This window comes from Rhea pennata, chromosome 19 (assembly GCF_028389875.1).
Source record: "Rhea pennata isolate bPtePen1 chromosome 19, bPtePen1.pri, whole genome shotgun sequence".
NCBI lineage: Eukaryota > Metazoa > Chordata > Aves > Rheiformes > Rheidae > Rhea > Rhea pennata.
In genome coordinates this window covers 7,209,304-7,223,995 of record NC_084681.1, presented here as the reverse complement: position 1 = coordinate 7,223,995, position 14,692 = coordinate 7,209,304, and the positions used below count along the sequence as shown (strand labels likewise).

The following is a 14,692-nucleotide window of genomic DNA, read 5'->3' as shown; positions in this document are numbered from 1 at the left end:
CCGCGGCCCGGGGGCTGAGCCGGAGCTCGAGCCGTGCGCAGCCCCAGGAGCGGGGCGTTCAGGGGTTGCACCCGAGAGCCCCAAGAGGAGGTGGTGGAGGGGCTGAAAATCCCTTCCCCCGGGGGCTGTTTCGCTTCAGCCTGGTGCGCGGGCTCCCGGCCCGCTCGCTCCCCGCGCCGCGTGTCTGCAGCTCTCGCCCTCGCAGGGGCTCGGAGCACCCGGCTTCGCGCACGAGCTTCCCAGCAGCGCACGACTGCAAAAAGCGTCTCGGGGGCTTCTTCACCGCAGCAGATCCCCCCTCCCCCCGGCGCCTAGGTGAAACTCCTCCAGCTAAAAATACCGCGGCCGCAGAGCAGAGCGCGTCGCCGGCGGCGAGGAAGCAGCGAGCGAAGCCGAGCCGGCGCGCTCGCTCGCTGCCCGGTCTGTGGCCGCCCGGCGCGGGGCAGCGGGCGCGCGGCACCGCGGGGCGAAGCACCCCAGACCCGTGTGACGGCCAGGATGTCCCTGGGCTGGGGCTGGCTCCTTCTCCCAGGTGAGGACCAGCTCCTAGCGCCCCGGCAGCCCGACGCCCGGGGCTAGCAGAGGGCGGACGGGGCTGCCCCGAAGCCCGCGTTTCTCCGAGGGGGCTGGTGGGAGCAGTGGGTCTCTTGGCAGTTTGCAGGGCTCTGGTCGCCCCCCGGGAGGTCGGCGGCCGCCTGGGCGAGACGCTCTCCGTCCGGTGCTGGTACACGAGGGGCTACGAGGGCTACAACAAGTACTGGTGCCGCGGGGCCTCGCGGGACTCCTGCCGCAAGGTCGTCGAGACGGCGGGGCCCGAGGCGCCCCAGCGGCGCGGCCGCGTCTCCATCGCCGACAACCACGTCTTCTGCGTGGTCCTGCTCACTGTGGAGCACCTCTCCGAGGAGGACGCTGGGAGCTACTGGTGCGCGATCGAGAGGCTGGGCAGGGACCTCATGGAGCCCGTTGAAGTGGCGGTTTTCCCAGGTAAGCCCTGGCATCATGCTGGCTGAGGTTTTGGGACCAGGAGCCTCCACTGGAGACAGCTCTGGCCGGCAGCTAGCAGCGGGGAGAAGCCCCGATCCAGTTACACCGGTTCCTGCCTAGCACAAACCAGTAGCAGAGGCTGGGAAGGGTGGCCCAGGTGCTCTCCCCGGGGCGAGCACGGGTGCAGAGGAGGCCGAGGCAGCTGCAGAGCGTGCCGGCAGCCCCGCGCACACCTCCGCAGGGCCCGCGGTGGGGCCCGGGGCAGTTATTCGTGCTCGCACGCTGACCGAGGAGCAGGAAGGATGTGGAGCCGCAGCCGAGCTCGGCAGCGCTCCTGCGCTAGAGTAACCTGGGGACACCAAACCCAGGCAGCGCCCCGAGCTCCTGAAAATGAAAGCAGGTCCTGATGCACACGACCTGGAGGCAAACTGGCTTGCTGAAGGAAGAAAGAAACAGAGGCAGGAAAGCAGAGAGGTGCGCATGCCACATGAGCACGTCTCTGATAAAATATCCAACTCACTGAGTGAGGAAGCGGGAGAGATCCAACCCCTCTGACCGCTGGAAATCCTCCGGCACTTGGGGATGGGGGGGACAGGGCTGGAAAAGGCCGAGCAGGAGTCGCCAGACAGAGCTGCTCCGTGTGGGGGCTGTAGGACCCAAATTTCCCCATACGGGCGGGTGCCTGGGATGGTCCACCAAGAGGAGCAGGGGGAACGCGGCAGGGCCAAGGGCACCACCTGAAGGCAGTAAAGGCAAATACTTGGCTGCTGCCGGGGCAGTGGGGCCTGGGGTCACCTGCAGTCCCCAGCTACCAGCAGGACCTTGTTAATGCAGCTCTGTCGGCTACTTCAGCAGCTCTTCACACCTCCCCAACAGCGTGGACACCTGTGGTCTCCACCATCACGGACAGGATGAAGCTTCCCAACACCACCAACGCGGCCACCCCAGGGTGAGCCCAGGACACCAAGTGGGTCTGAGCACAGGCACTGGCTCTGCACAGCCGTGGGGAGTGACGGGGAGCCCTTGGACCTGGGGGGTCACGACTGCACCTTGGAGCTGCTGGGCTGAACCACCCAGGAGCCTGTGACTTCTGGGGTGAAGCAACAACAAAGACCCCAAAAGGGCCCTGTGGACACCATGTGTCCCAGCGAGGCACATCAGGCACCTTCCTCGCCACTGCGGGGTGCTACCCTGCTCCTGCGAGGCTGGGGGTGACAGCAGGACTCGTGTCCCCACTTGGGAAAGCCAAGGGCCAGGCCATTTGCCCTGCTTCATGCCCCATGGCGGAGCTGGCTGGGGGGGCTGCAAAAGGGAGGGTGCCAACACACCAAGGTGCTGCAGAAGCCAAGCTTCACCCTGCGGAAGGAGTCACCCTGCTCCTCCTCTCACCTGCAGCTCTCCCAGGCCAGTCCTGACAGTCGTGGTACCCAGCGTGGCGCTGGCCTCCCTCCTGGCTGCCATCAGCTCTGCCGTGCTCATCTGCACCCTCATCCGGAGGAGGAAGGAAGGTAAACGTGCTTGGTGCTTCATGGCCGTGGGTCCTTCCCGGAGCCGTGGGTCCTTCCCGGAGCCATGGGTCCAGGCTCCGTGCCGGTGCCTGTCCCGGGGAGCTGGGGCTCAGCCCTGACTGAGGCCCTGGAGGGTGCCCTGGCCAGGGGGTCCCTGCCTGGAGGGGACATGGGACAAGTCCATCTAAATGCAGCTCTGGAGTGTGGGGGCTAGTGGAGAGCTCGCATCTCCCGCAGCTTCCGGGCAGATGCCCCTGGAAAAGCTCCCTCCTGGGCAAAAGTAGGCTTTGACTTTTCTTTTTTTGTTGTTGTTGTTGTTGTTGTTTTTCCCTGACCCTCCAGCCCGGCAGAGACCCCTGGGAGAGGCCAGCCGCCCCCGGCAGCACAAGCCAGCTGCAGGCTCGCAGGTGAAACCCGGGGTCTTGCAGAGCAGCAGCAGCGTCCGGCCACGGCGCGGGGAGCCGCGCTGGACGGGCCGTGCCGTGCCGTGCTGTGCCGTGCCGTGCCAGCAGGGACCGCTGCGGCCGGCAGCCCGCATCTGCCGGCGGGGACGGCGCCGGTCTCCATCCCGACCCCCCTCCCCACCACCACCCTCTGCTCGTTCCAGGCCCCCGGAGACCCGCCGCCCCCTCACCCCGGTGCCGCGAGGGCCTCCGGCGCCGCCTGGCTCGGCAACGTCTACAGCAACTCCGCGGCGGCGGAGAGCGATGGGCGGCAGGCGGTGGCGGGGGCCCCCCGGCCGCCCCCCCCGGCCGAGCGTCCCCCGCACGCCCGGGGCCCCGGGGCCAGGCCGCCGCCGCGGGACCTGCTGCTCTACACGAACGCCCCGTGGCAGGAGGAGGTGAGGGCACCGGAGCGGAGCGCCGTGCTGCATTTTCCCTGCCCCCTTCTTTTCCGTCGATGGTTTCCCTGGAAAGCTGCAAAGCCACCGGGAGCCTGGCCCAGGATTTGCAGGGAAAAGGTGTTTTCCGCACAGCTCCCAGGCGGGCGCCCCGGGAGGGCCCCGGCCCGGCTCGCGGGCGGAGGGGTCCCCGCGGAGGGACGTCCTCTGTCTCCGGCGCGCTGCTCCGACCGGCTCCTCCAGCTTCTCCCATCCCTGTGCTCGTTGCAGGCCCCGGGATCGTGGGAAGAGACGGACTGCTACTAGAGGCCGCCGGAGCATCTCCGTGGCGTGAGAGCTGCTGTGCGCAGCCCGGACCAGTAAACCGGGAGCGTCCCGCCGGGAGGAGGTGCCGGCCCCCTTCCTTGCCCCCCGCCGCCGCTGCCGCCTCCTTTCCTGGCTTCCTTCTGCCAAGGGCAGCGTGTCCCGATGTCCCCGCTCCGGGGGCCCGAGGAGGCTCCCGCGGCCGCTGCGTCGCTTCGCTGGATGAATGAGCCGCTCAGCACCGACCCCGCAGCCGCAGGGTCCCCGGCGCCAGGGCATCTGCCGGCGAGCGTATTAATTGCTTTGAGTTCAGGTGAATGCCAATAAAGTGATGTGACCCCCCCACCACCACCCAAGCTGTGGCCCTGACTCCAGGGTGATGGGCAGCCAGCGCTCGGCATGCCGCCCGTCCGCGTGCAGCGGCACCGCCGCGACACGCAGGAGGGTTTCGAGGACAACGCGAGGGGCGGCAGGGAGGGGGCAGCAGGCGGGTAGCCCGGGGGGGCCGGGGGCGGGCAGGAGGTCCCGGTTCCCGGGGCTCCTGGGGCTCCCACCGTGGCGCCCGGGGCTGCCGCGTGGCCCGGGCCGGCTCCTGGCTCGCGGCTCGCCGGGAGAAAGCGGGCCTGCGGTGGCCGGCCGCTTCTCGCAGCAAGACCTCGTGGGAGGGATGGGGATGGCTCACAACCGGTCACGCAGTTCCCAGGAAGCGGCGGTTCCCGGGAAGCAGAAAGGCAGAGCTTCGTCTCGGCTCGGCCGGGGCAGGGGGAGCGCGTGGGAGGCAGGGGCCAGGCGGGCGCCGAGGAGCAGGCTCGAGCGTTCGGCTCCTCCTGGGGAGCAGAGCCGCCGAAAAGGGAACTGCTCTGGTTCGTGCAGAGCCCGTTCGGGTTCCTGGAAATTTCAGTGGAAAAAATGAGAGAAAAGAAAAAGTCATCATGCAAAACCCACGTTTGTGCCCAACAGGGCGTTTTTCGGGGGAAACGGGCACTTCTGCTCCAGCAAAGGAACCAGAGCGGCGCAGTTTCGTCGGGCAGCCGGTGTGGGAGCCGCGGAGCAGCACGAGCGCGCCTTCGCCTCCGGCACAGGCACGTTCCCGGCTCCGGCCTCGGGCAGGCGGCGGCCCTGGGTGGGGGGCCCAGCCAGCGGGTGAGCAGGGGCTGACCAGGAATCGGCATCTCCAAGCCCCCGGAGTGCCGGAGAATGAGGATTTTCAGTGTTTGGGCCCCCCGCTGGCGGCCCATCCTCAAGCATCTCTGCCCCCTTCCGGTAAAAGCCCCCCTGCTCCTCCGCAGCGCTCACGTGGGGGGGGGGGGGTCCGGATATGTCCCCTTTGCCTTTTCCCCGTGTGCAGCCTGGGTCCCGCAGAGGTCCCCAAGGGCATCCCGCGGGGAGGCGGGGGGCAGAGTAGTGCCCCCGTCCGCACCCGCTTTGCCCAGAGCCGACCTGGCGAGCCTGCACGGCTTTCCTCCAAACGGCCGCGGGGACGGTGCAGGGCTGAGATCCCCCCCTCCCGAGGGTCCACATTGCAGCAGGCACCCTGGGGGGCTCAGCCCCAAGCCCCTTCAGTGTCTTTGCCCCCCAATAGGGTGGTCCAGCTTCATCGCCCCTCCTGCCTTCTGCTGCCAAAGGGGGGCTGTGCATCCTAAAGGGGGTCTGGGTGTCCCAAAGGGGGGGCTGCGTGTCCCAAAAGGGGGCTGCTTGTCCCAAAGGGGGGGGGCTGTGCATCTCAAAGGGGGTCTGGGTGTCTCAAAGGGGGTCTGCATGTCCATCATGCTGGATTCCTCAGGCACCCTGCCACTTGCCGCGGTGGAACCGGCTTCCTGGCCGTCCCCCGTGCCCCCAAGGAAGCTGCAAAGGAGCTTTCCTTCTTTCTAACTTTATTTAAGTTAGAAAGGAACAGAGGAACTGAAATGCCAGAGCTGCCAGGGCACCTACAAAACAGGAACTTACGGTGAACTGCGGTGCTCAGGCTGCAAAATCGCCGCTGCAGACGGCTCTCCAAGGGGCCGGCGGCGAGGGAGGCTGCCGGCGGGCTCCTGCGGCCAGGGGCAGCACCGTGCTCTCCCTGCTGCCGTGTTTCTCACTGTGGGGTGCTCGTTTCGGGGGCACTAAGTTTGCTTGGGCTGGAAACGTCAAAGGCATTTGCCTTTGGTGGGAGGAGAGCACCCGGGAACGGAGGAAAAGCATCATGCGGCGTCTGTGCCGATGCACTGGCACCGCAGCCCAGGGCTGCGCCCGCTGCGGGCGCCGGGCCGGAGGCAGCGCCCGGAGCACCGCGGAGCGACGGGTCCCTTCCCCGCAGGTCCCCGCTCCTGCCCTGCTTCCTGCTGCTGGTGGCCGTCAAGGGCCTTGTCCTCCTGGGCCCGGCCAGCACCAGCATCCCGATGAGGCCGGCACGGGGGCGGAGGAGCGCCGGGCGGGGGGCACCCGGCAGAGCACGTGAGACCCGTGCAGCCGCCCCGGGGGGCCCCGGGGCTGCGGGGCTCCTGTGGGGCCACGTCCGGTGGGGACGGCTGCTGCCGCCCCGGACCAGGTACGGGTGCGGATGCAGATGCGCCGCCGACCGGGTCCCAACTGCAGCGAATCTCACCCAGCGCTGCCGAGGGCACCAGCAGCTCACGTCTGCGGACGTCCGCCCGCCACGCAGGGCCCACGGACCACCCGGCCCCTCCTGAGCAGAAGGAAAACACCAGACGGAGCCCATGCAGGGCTGGCCCTTCAGCTGCAGAGATCCCCCGTCGGGGACAGTGACATGTCAGGTTGTGTCTCTGCCAAGTGACTTCTTCAGTACCACTGGGCTAGGCCTGAGCATTTGCAATAAAGCTGTCTCCTCGCCTTCCCCAAGGCTGGAGCTCTTGACAGTACCAGCAGCTGGTCCGTGTGGGAGAACTGGGTTTGAGCCAGAACATGGCTGCGGAAGGACTGTATGACACCCAGATCGGGTCTGGTCCCTAAGCGCGGGCCACTGGATGCCTTGTATCTCATCCTGCCTGCAACCCTCCCGGGCCCAAACCCTGTCGTAATGCCTAAGGGCTTGACCAACAAAGCGCAGCCTTTAGCAAGTCAGTGCCAGGGACGACAGAAGCAAGGGAAGACCATAAGGGTCCTGGTGCTTCCAGGAACAGGAGACGGGGCTGGGGAGGGAAGGAGGCCTGGTGGGAGACACCCAATCCGGGTAGCAGGTGAGGGGCCACTGAGCTCCAGTAAGGTTGTCCTCTGCCAGGAACAGCCTGGTGGGACATGCTGAACATGACAGTAGGGACAGATGCTCATACCCAGCTACCTAGGGTCATGCAACTGCTCATGGGGACAAGACTGGGGTTCCCATCACGGTGGGGAGAATCTCTCCCAAGGAAATGGGGGCCTATACCAGGAGCACTGCAACACCCTTGCTGCCCAGCTCGGTGGGCAGCACTTTGAGGACTCAGGGGCTGAGCTACCCCTACCTCCAGAAGGATGAGGGATCTCCCAACTTTGTGCCTGCCTGGCTGGAGATGGTGCCTACCACGGCACCATGCCAGGGAGCTGCAGGAGATGGAGCCCCGGAGGTCCCAACTTCAGGGCCTTCAGGGCTGCACCAAGAGGAGCAAAGGGACCAACGAGGCAGGCACATTGCAAGGGCAGCGACAGGGCAGCAAGGGTTGAGGACAGGGCAGGGCAGTGGTTGGCAAAGAGGGGAGGGGAGGAAGTCAGAAGAGATCTGGAGGAAATGAGAAAGCCCAGGGTGACCTCAGCAGCAGTGGTGTGTGAATGGAAGAGGAAGCAAAGTACCAGAGTATGTGCAAAGAGGTGCGTGTCCAGCAGAAGAGCTGCCTCGCAACTGCAGCACGCCGGCCATGAGGCTCGCCCAGCTGCTCGCCTGGATGCTCCTGCCAGGTAAGGCTGAAGGGAGCCTGGTGGCTTGGACCAGCCAGGGCTGCCCTGAGCGCGGCTGGGCTGGCAGGCACAGCCTGACAGCGTGGGACGAGCGGGGCAGGTGGCAGCGGTTCTCCCGCGGCTCTGTCTGTCTCCGCAGGCTGCTGGGCACTGACGGGGCCCCTCACCGTGCAGGGACACGCCGGGGGGTCCCTCTCGGTGTCCTGTGCATATGAGGATGGCTTGGAGACCCATGTGAAATACTGGTGCAAACCAGGAACAATTTTCACCTGCGCTTATAACACTCACATCATTGAGACCTCGGAGCAGCACCCCGCAATGCGAAACGGCCGAGTCTCCATCTGGGACGATCGCAGGCGGCGGGTGTTCACGGTGACCGTGAGGAACCTGAACGAGGGGGACACGGGCACCTACCGGTGTGGGGTGCAAAGGACACTTGTCGATGACAGTCACATGGTGTATGTGCACGTGTCCCCAGGTCAGTCCCAGCACGGCCCCTCGGCCCTCGCTCCCAAACACCGTGACCACCAGGCCCGGAGGACCGCGCTTGGGCGATGGGAGGGGGGACAGGGCTACTGGGTGGGGGGACGCAGAGGGACAAGGGCTCTTTAGTGGCGTGGGGGCACTTGGTGCATCTCCCCCCTCTTGCATCCGCAGCCTCCCCGCGCTCGACGACCCCTGCTGCCCTCCCACCCACCACCCCATGGCCGCCTTCCCTGAGGAGCCCCGCATGCCCCAGGCCCCCAGCGTAAGTACCAGCTCCCAACCCCCCTCCCCGCCCCCCGGCCGCCCCGCTTCTGACTGTCCCTCCCGGAGCCGGGCTCCCCTCGGGATCACGGCTGGGCGTGGGGCCAGCGAGGGTCCCCTCCCCGGGGCAGGGGGCACCGGCTGAGCGGTGGGGCAGGAGCGGGGCGCTGAGGGGACACTGAACAAGGAGGGGGGCTGCAGCGAGGAGCTTGGCGGCTGCTCGCGGGTAAGCAGCACTGACGAGCAGCCCAGGACAGGGGCGCTGCCGGGGGGGCGGCCAGGCCCGTGTCCCGCCCGCCCCGGCGGAGGAGCGCGGGGGGCTCCGCTGCGCCGCGGCAGCTCCGCGCTCCTCGCCCGCAGGTCCCCGAGCAGCTCCCGCTACTTCCCCTTCGTGGCCGGGCTGCAGCTGCTGGCGCTGCTGGCCGGGAGCGGGGCCGTGCTCTGGGTGAGCGTCCGGCCGCGCTGAGCCGCGCCGGCCCCGCCGGCGCCTCCGCCCGCCGCGCCCCGCTCCGCCCCGCTCCGCGCCCCCGCCCGGCACCGGCCCAGCACCCGACCCGCACCCGGATCCCGACTCACACCCGGACCCAGCCAGGACCTGGATCCCGACCCGCACCCACACCCCGACCCCGACTCGCACCCCGACCCCAACCCGGACCCGGCCCGCACCCGGACCCCGACTCGCACCCGCACCTGCACCTGCACCCCGACCCGGACTCGCACCCGGACCCAGGCCCGGATCTCGACTCCGATCCCGACCTAGACCCAGACCCGGGGGGAGCCCGACGGACGCAGCCGCCTCCGCTTCTCCCCGGAGACCTCGGCCGCCTGGACCTGCGCGGCCGCGAAGCCCCGGGGATGGGCGCGACGCGCCGGGGTAGCCGCGCTCTGCCGCGGGTCCCGCCGAGCGCGCCCCGCCGGCACCGCCTCCTGCAATAAAGCTTCTCCCGCAGCCCCGGCGCGGCCCCGTCTCTCTTTGCCCGCCCGGCGCGGCGAGGAAGCCCCGGCGCAGCGGCGGCGGAGCAGCGCGGGGCCGGCGGCGCGCTCCGCCCGGGGGAGGCGCGGGGGCCGGGGCGGCCCCGGGGGCGGGCCGAGCCGCGCCGAGCCGAGCCGCGCCGAGCCGAGCCGCGCCGAGCCCCGCGGCCGCGGCGGAGAGGAACCGGGGCGCGGCAGGAAGCGGAGCCCGCGGCCCCGGCGCGGCCATGCGGCTCCTGCCGCTGCTCGCCTGGGCGCTGCTGCCAGGTAGGGCCGGACCGAGCCGAGCTGGGCCGGGCCGGGCCGGGCCGGGCCGGGCCGGACGCCCCGACGGGCGGGACGGCGAGGGCAGGCAGCAGCGGTTCTCCCGCGGCTCTGTCTGTCTCCGCAGGCTGCTGGGCACTGACGGGGCCCCTCACCGTGCAGGGACAAGCCGGGGGGTCTCTCTCGGTGTCCTGCGCATACGAGGACGGCTTCGAGACCCATGTGAAATACTGGTGCAAACCAGGAACAATTTTCACCTGCGCTGATAACACTCACATCATTGAGACCTCAGAGCAGCACCCCGTGATGCGAAATGGCCGAGTCTCCATCTGGGACGATCGCAGGCGGCGGGTGTTCACGGTGACTGTGAGGAACCTGACCGTGGGGGACACAGGCACCTACCGGTGTGGGGTGCAAAGGGCATTTGTCGATGACAGTCAAAAGGTGTATGTGCACGTGTCCCCAGGTAAGTTGTTTTGGGTCCCCTGGCCAAACAGTGCTGTCCCTGCCCCCGAAGTACAAATGCTGGGATTGGTGCTGCAGAAAGGTTAGTGGGGAGGAGGTGGGTGCCTGGCCCCAGGGGACATCCCAGGGATGTGTCAGCTGGGTCTGCCGGTTGCTGCACCTGGGTGCATCTCACCATGGCCCCTTCTCGGTGTCCCAGCTACCCCATCTCACTCGGACTCATGCTTTGCTTTTCACCCTGCTCTCCCTGCCCCCCTTTCCTCCCTCCTAAGGTCACGCTGGAACAGCTTGTGCTCACCTTGTCTTTTCCAGTGTTAGGGAACCCCTCTCTCCCTAGGGCTGCCTCATCCCCCGGGCTTGGGGAGCCGGTGTGTCCAGGCCCAGGGCTTGGGCAACATCCTTCGCTTCCCTCACACCAGCTACCAGCTCCTGCGGTGGGACGCTTATTTAGGGTCACTGTGTTGGCACCTGCCGTATCCGGGGTGCCCGGACCCCGTCGCTGCAGGGCGAGTGCGGCTGTGTGTGCACATGTGGGTGTGGGTGTGCGTGCGTGCGTGTGTGCATGCAGCGGGACGGTGGCTGCTGAGCTCCTACGGCGAGAAGCATCCCGGGGAGCATGCAGCAGGAGCAGCAGGGGGGAGGTGATTTCTCCTGGCCCAACAGTTGCTGGATCACTTCCGCCTTGCTGCAAAACCTGTAGCATTTCCCTGAGGAGGTAGACAGTAGGGCTGTGCCTCTCCTCCTCCCCCCTCAACTTTATTCCCCCCCCCCTTTTTTTTCCTCCCACAGCTCCTGCTTCCTCTTCTCCCCTGGAAACATCATCTCCCTCGACAGCAGGGCACCCTGCTCTCACTACCTCCACGTCAGTCCCCACTGAGGCATCTCCCAAGGAGCAAACTGCTGAGAAAGAGAGAGCCGCCTTCCCTCCCCACAGAGACGCCGGCCCTGGACAGTGAGTACCGCTGCCGCCCGCACTGAGAGCTCCCTTCCACCGTCAGCCGTGGCCACCTCCACTTGTGACATCTTGTAGTAGAGGATCCCAGTAGATCTAGCTGGTACAACTGGGGCCCTGCAGCCTTCCAGGCTCTTCTCACCTCCCTCTGAAAGTTCAGACTCCTGCCTTTGCCTTTAGAGACCAACATCGCATGCCATCAGCCGCCCGTGCTGCATGGAAAATAATCTCAGCATCTCTGATGAGCTGGCCCTGCCCAAAGCCCTGTCTACCCACTGCATTGCTTACAGCTTTAGCAAGATGTAGGATATGGCCAAACAAGAAGTGGTTTCTGACAGCGGAGGTAACACCATTTCCTTCCCCAAAACTCAGAGGGACCGTTTGCTTGCAGAAAGTTGAGTGCTCACTGAGTGGGGCCCTCTTCTGCTTCATATTTGCATGCAAATTCATGCACACAGTTGACAAAGTGTGAAATCAGAGTGACAGAACTTCCTCCCCCTTCGGCTGCCCCACTGCTGGAGGTGATGCAAGAGGAGGGGAAAGCTGAGGCTTCCCAGCAGCGTGTTCATGGGGCAGCCAGCTTCCCGGGACTAGTCCCAGTGACACATCAGCCTTGTCTGGTTGCCCATTACAAGGAGGATCAGCAAACACCGGAGCTAAACCAGAGACAAATCACACCCAGTAAGTGATCCTTAAAATCTTCAAGATGCAGCAGCTCTCAGAACCAAATGTCTCATTTGTTCCTAGTTTAGTTTGTTCCGTCTCCAGCTTGCACACAGAAAACCACTGAGCCTTGGTTTCGAGGCATTCGGTCAAGCAGGAGCAATCATCTGTGCCTGCTCCATGGTAGTTATGTAGTTACTGCTGAGTTTGCCACTGAAGGAGAAGTGTGAGAACAGAAACTCCTTTTTTTTTTTCCTTGCAGTTTGGACCTGGTCACAGATGTCCTGACTCCGTGCATCGTGGTGGTTCTTCTTTTGCTTGTACTTGCTGCTGGAGTGTTGGTAAAACTGTCCATGAAGAGGAAGAAAGGCAGGTGAAACAGCATCACTCTGAGACAGACACAGCGTGTCTGTGCTGGAGTCTGTCTTTCGCTCTGTTTGTCTTCTTTCTCCATTCCCTCTTTGATCCACCCAATTCCTGACCTCGGCTGGGTGACTTCTCTGCTTTTCTCACCTTGTGATAAAGAGGAGAAGAGCAGGGAAGTCTCCTTAACCGGAGAGAGCAGTGGGGCGGTCGGACGGGTCCCGCTGCCCGCTGCAGAGGCTCGGGCACGGCTGCGCCACCGAAATGCTCGGGAAGGGCAAATTTGGGGATCGGCACAGCCGAGCAGACCGGGGCGCTGCGGGCTTGCCCACGTGCGCCGTTCTAGCCGCCGGGCTCGCGGGCGCTCAGCGGGAAGGTTTGAGGGCAGCGCGAAGGCTGGGGCGGGGGGAAGGCTGGGGACGGTTACCCGCTGGCGGATGGGATCTGCTTTGATTTCAAGAGGAGCTCAGGTTTCGATGAGTAGCAGAGCAGCAGGTTCCCCGCCTGCTCCGTGCTGGGATTTGCGGCGACTGCGCGGTCTGGACGTGTTCCTGAGCCTGCGGTTCGCCCTCGCGTCTAACCGCACCCGTGTTTCCCCAGCGCTGGCCGGAGCCGCCGTCGAGATGGGCACGACCCGCAGCTCGTCGGACGCGGTAAGGCAGGCCGCCGCGCGTCCCGCCGCCGCTCGAAGCAGGGCGAAGGCAGAGCAAACCCGCGCGGAGGCCGTTGGCTGCGGGCAGCCGCGCGGCTTTCGCCTCGGGAGGGATCCTCAGGGGCAGTTTTGCCGGCGGAAATACCCGAGCGGCGTTTCTGAGCGACTGTTGCAGAAGATTCCTGGGAGGGGAATTTGGGCTTGAGGTGTGAGGTGTCTCCCCAAGCTCCTCGGCGCTGGGGACCTGCTTCCCCGGGCAAAGCAGGTTTGGGAAACCTGTAGCAAACTGCGCATGAAGAAGCTACAGGTTAATTTTCTGCCAGCGGTGCTGCAGCCTTGCGGACAGTCCGAACGTCGCGGGCCTGTGGCTCGGCTCTCGGGGTGAAGCTAGCAAAGCGGACGCTGCGTGCGGGCTGCCGCGGGGCGCTCGGCCCCCCAGCAACGCTGAGCTCCCTCGGATGTTCTCACCCACGAGCCTGCAGTCCTCCAGAAGCAGCCTCAGTCACCGCGACTGAAACAAGCTGCTTGCTTTTAACGTCTGGCGCTTGGCGTGCTGGCACGTTTCACCCGTTGCCCGCAGGTTGTGCACGAGAGCACCGGTCTCTGTAGCCCAGCTCTTCCGGACGGCATCCTCGAGGTACCCCGTGCTGACCGCCTCGCGCTCCTGTTTCAGGGCACCGAGAGCAGCCTGCAGTACGCTGACATCAACCACCCGGCAGCCCCAGGCGACCGCGAGCTGTACAGCAACATCAAGGCTTTCCTCAGCCTGGCGAACACCGAGAGCAGCTACGCAGAGATCAGGCCACGGCGCCGGGTAGGAAACCGCGTGTGGGATGGGGACAGGGCTCGGGAGTGCAGGACGGGGACAGGGCTCGGGAGTGTGGGGTGAGCACATGTGGGATGGGGACAGGGCTCGGGAGGGAGGGTTTCCGGGGGGAAGTGCCCACTCCGCAGGCGCGTGGCCCCGGGAGCACGAGCGCTCTCGTGCTTTCTGCTCCCTCTGGCCGGCCCCCGCCGCGGCGTGGCAGAGGAGGCTCCATAAAGTGTTTTGGCAGGCAGCTCAGAGCGGGGCATTGCCCAAGAGAAACGCTGTAAGCTCAAAGCCCTTCAGCTGGAGGAACGAGGGCTCCACCTCGGGTTCATGCTTTCCGGAGAACAAGGCTTTTTATTTTATTTTATTTCTTTCTTCCCAGGATTCGGAAGAGGAGGAGGAGGCCGTTAACGCCCTGGCGAGTGGGGCCGCCCCCGAGCAGCAGGACCTCTACGCCAACCTGGCGCCAGCCCCGCGTCCCGCCGAGCCGCCCTGCGGTGCCGCGGCGAAGCCCGGAGACCCGCCGGCGCCGCGGTCCTGACCGGCACCAGCACCGGCGCCCGCCTCGGCCAGGGCAGGCGGGAGCCGGCCGGATAAGGCGAGCGGTTTCCTCGGAGCAGCCACCCGCGGGGAGGGCGACGCCGTGCCGGAGGCCGGGCGGGGGGACACCACCCCGTTGCGCCTGGACACCTCGTACCCGACGCGGCTGGCAACGGTGCTGCAAGGAGAAAAGAAAAAAAAAAAAGCCGAGGGTGCCCGTGGTTAGCCCGAGGCGGAGAGCAGACGCGCGGTCCGGGGGGATGTTTCCAGCGCTGGGCGAAGGTGGCCGTGGGAGCGCCCGCGCCTCGGAGCTTTGCCTCCGTACGGCTCCCAAAATGAGGGAAGAACTCTAAAACTCTCAGTATTTTCATAGTTACGGTTTTATTCAAGAAGCCGACGGTAACGTTTCTACTTTCTCGAAATGAAAGGCAGCTGGAAGCACGTGTTTGCCGTGCAACGCCTGCGGTCGTCCCCGCGGCACCCGTCCAAGAGCCGATATCCTTCCTGTTTTGGATCCGAAGCTACGAACACCCCAAAACGGCCCCGGGATCAGCCGTGCCGTGTCCCCCCGCACTGGCTCGCGCAGGCCGCTTTTCCGGACGAGGCACCGTGCTGGGAAAAGCTGCTGGAGGCGCGCCCGGGAGCTGCTGCAGTGTTTAATAAAAACGTGCAGGACCTCTGCGAACCGAGGGCAGAGCAAGCCCTCCGCACGGCCCCGGCAGCGGCGACCGCCTCCTCGCCCGTTCCGCCACTG

At 66.2% G+C, this 14,692-nt stretch overlaps 3 protein-coding genes across 3 annotated transcripts; all 3 read left to right on the top strand.

Moving 5' to 3' along the window:
- Nucleotides 1-498: 498 nt before the first annotated feature.
- Nucleotides 499-3,639, top strand: LOC134149197 (CMRF35-like molecule 2). The gene is made up of 7 exons (XM_062592107.1): nt 499-532; nt 655-984; nt 1,819-1,933; nt 2,380-2,492; nt 2,835-2,899; nt 3,100-3,333; nt 3,604-3,639. The coding sequence occupies exons 1-7, from the start codon at nt 499-501 to the stop codon at nt 3,637-3,639; spliced, it is 927 nt and encodes a 308-aa protein (XP_062448091.1).
- A 3,795-nt stretch (nt 3,640-7,434) lies between these two features.
- LOC134149135 (CMRF35-like molecule 6) lies at nt 7,435-8,722 on the top strand. Its single transcript, XM_062592009.1, has 4 exons — nt 7,435-7,509; nt 7,649-7,987; nt 8,167-8,257; nt 8,617-8,722. The coding sequence occupies exons 1-4, from the start codon at nt 7,470-7,472 to the stop codon at nt 8,720-8,722; spliced, it is 576 nt and encodes a 191-aa protein (XP_062447993.1). The 5' UTR covers nt 7,435-7,469.
- Nucleotides 8,723-9,414: 692 nt separating this feature from the next.
- LOC134149196 (CMRF35-like molecule 6) lies at nt 9,415-13,939 on the top strand. Its single transcript, XM_062592106.1, has 7 exons — nt 9,415-9,495; nt 9,620-9,958; nt 10,747-10,909; nt 11,835-11,941; nt 12,536-12,588; nt 13,261-13,401; nt 13,781-13,939. Exons 1-7 carry the CDS (start codon nt 9,456-9,458, stop codon nt 13,937-13,939), a joined length of 1,002 nt encoding a protein of 333 aa, XP_062448090.1. The 5' UTR covers nt 9,415-9,455.
- Nucleotides 13,940-14,692: the final 753 nt, after the last annotated feature.

Excerpts from the sequence above, each read along its gene's own strand:
- LOC134149196 (XM_062592106.1), top strand. The coding sequence starts at position 9,456 with ATGCGGCTCCTGCCGCTGCTCGCCTGGGCGCTGCTGCCAG. Across the intron at positions 11,942-12,535 it reads GTCCATGAAGAGGAAGAAAG|CGCTGGCCGGAGCCGCCGTC; the intron begins GCAGGTGAAACA and ends GTGTTTCCCCAG. Across the intron at positions 13,402-13,780 it reads AGATCAGGCCACGGCGCCGG|GATTCGGAAGAGGAGGAGGA; the intron begins GTAGGAAACCGC and ends CTTTCTTCCCAG.
- LOC134149197 (XM_062592107.1), top strand. The coding sequence starts at position 499 with ATGTCCCTGGGCTGGGGCTGGCTCCTTCTCCCAG. Across the intron at positions 1,934-2,379 it reads ACCAACGCGGCCACCCCAGG|CTCTCCCAGGCCAGTCCTGA; the intron begins GTGAGCCCAGGA and ends TCTCACCTGCAG. Across the intron at positions 2,900-3,099 it reads AGCCAGCTGCAGGCTCGCAG|GCCCCCGGAGACCCGCCGCC; the intron begins GTGAAACCCGGG and ends TGCTCGTTCCAG.
- LOC134149135 (XM_062592009.1), top strand. The coding sequence starts at position 7,470 with ATGAGGCTCGCCCAGCTGCTCGCCTGGATGCTCCTGCCAG. Across the intron at positions 7,510-7,648 it reads CGCCTGGATGCTCCTGCCAG|GCTGCTGGGCACTGACGGGG; the intron begins GTAAGGCTGAAG and ends CTGTCTCCGCAG. Across the intron at positions 7,988-8,166 it reads GTATGTGCACGTGTCCCCAG|CCTCCCCGCGCTCGACGACC; the intron begins GTCAGTCCCAGC and ends TTGCATCCGCAG.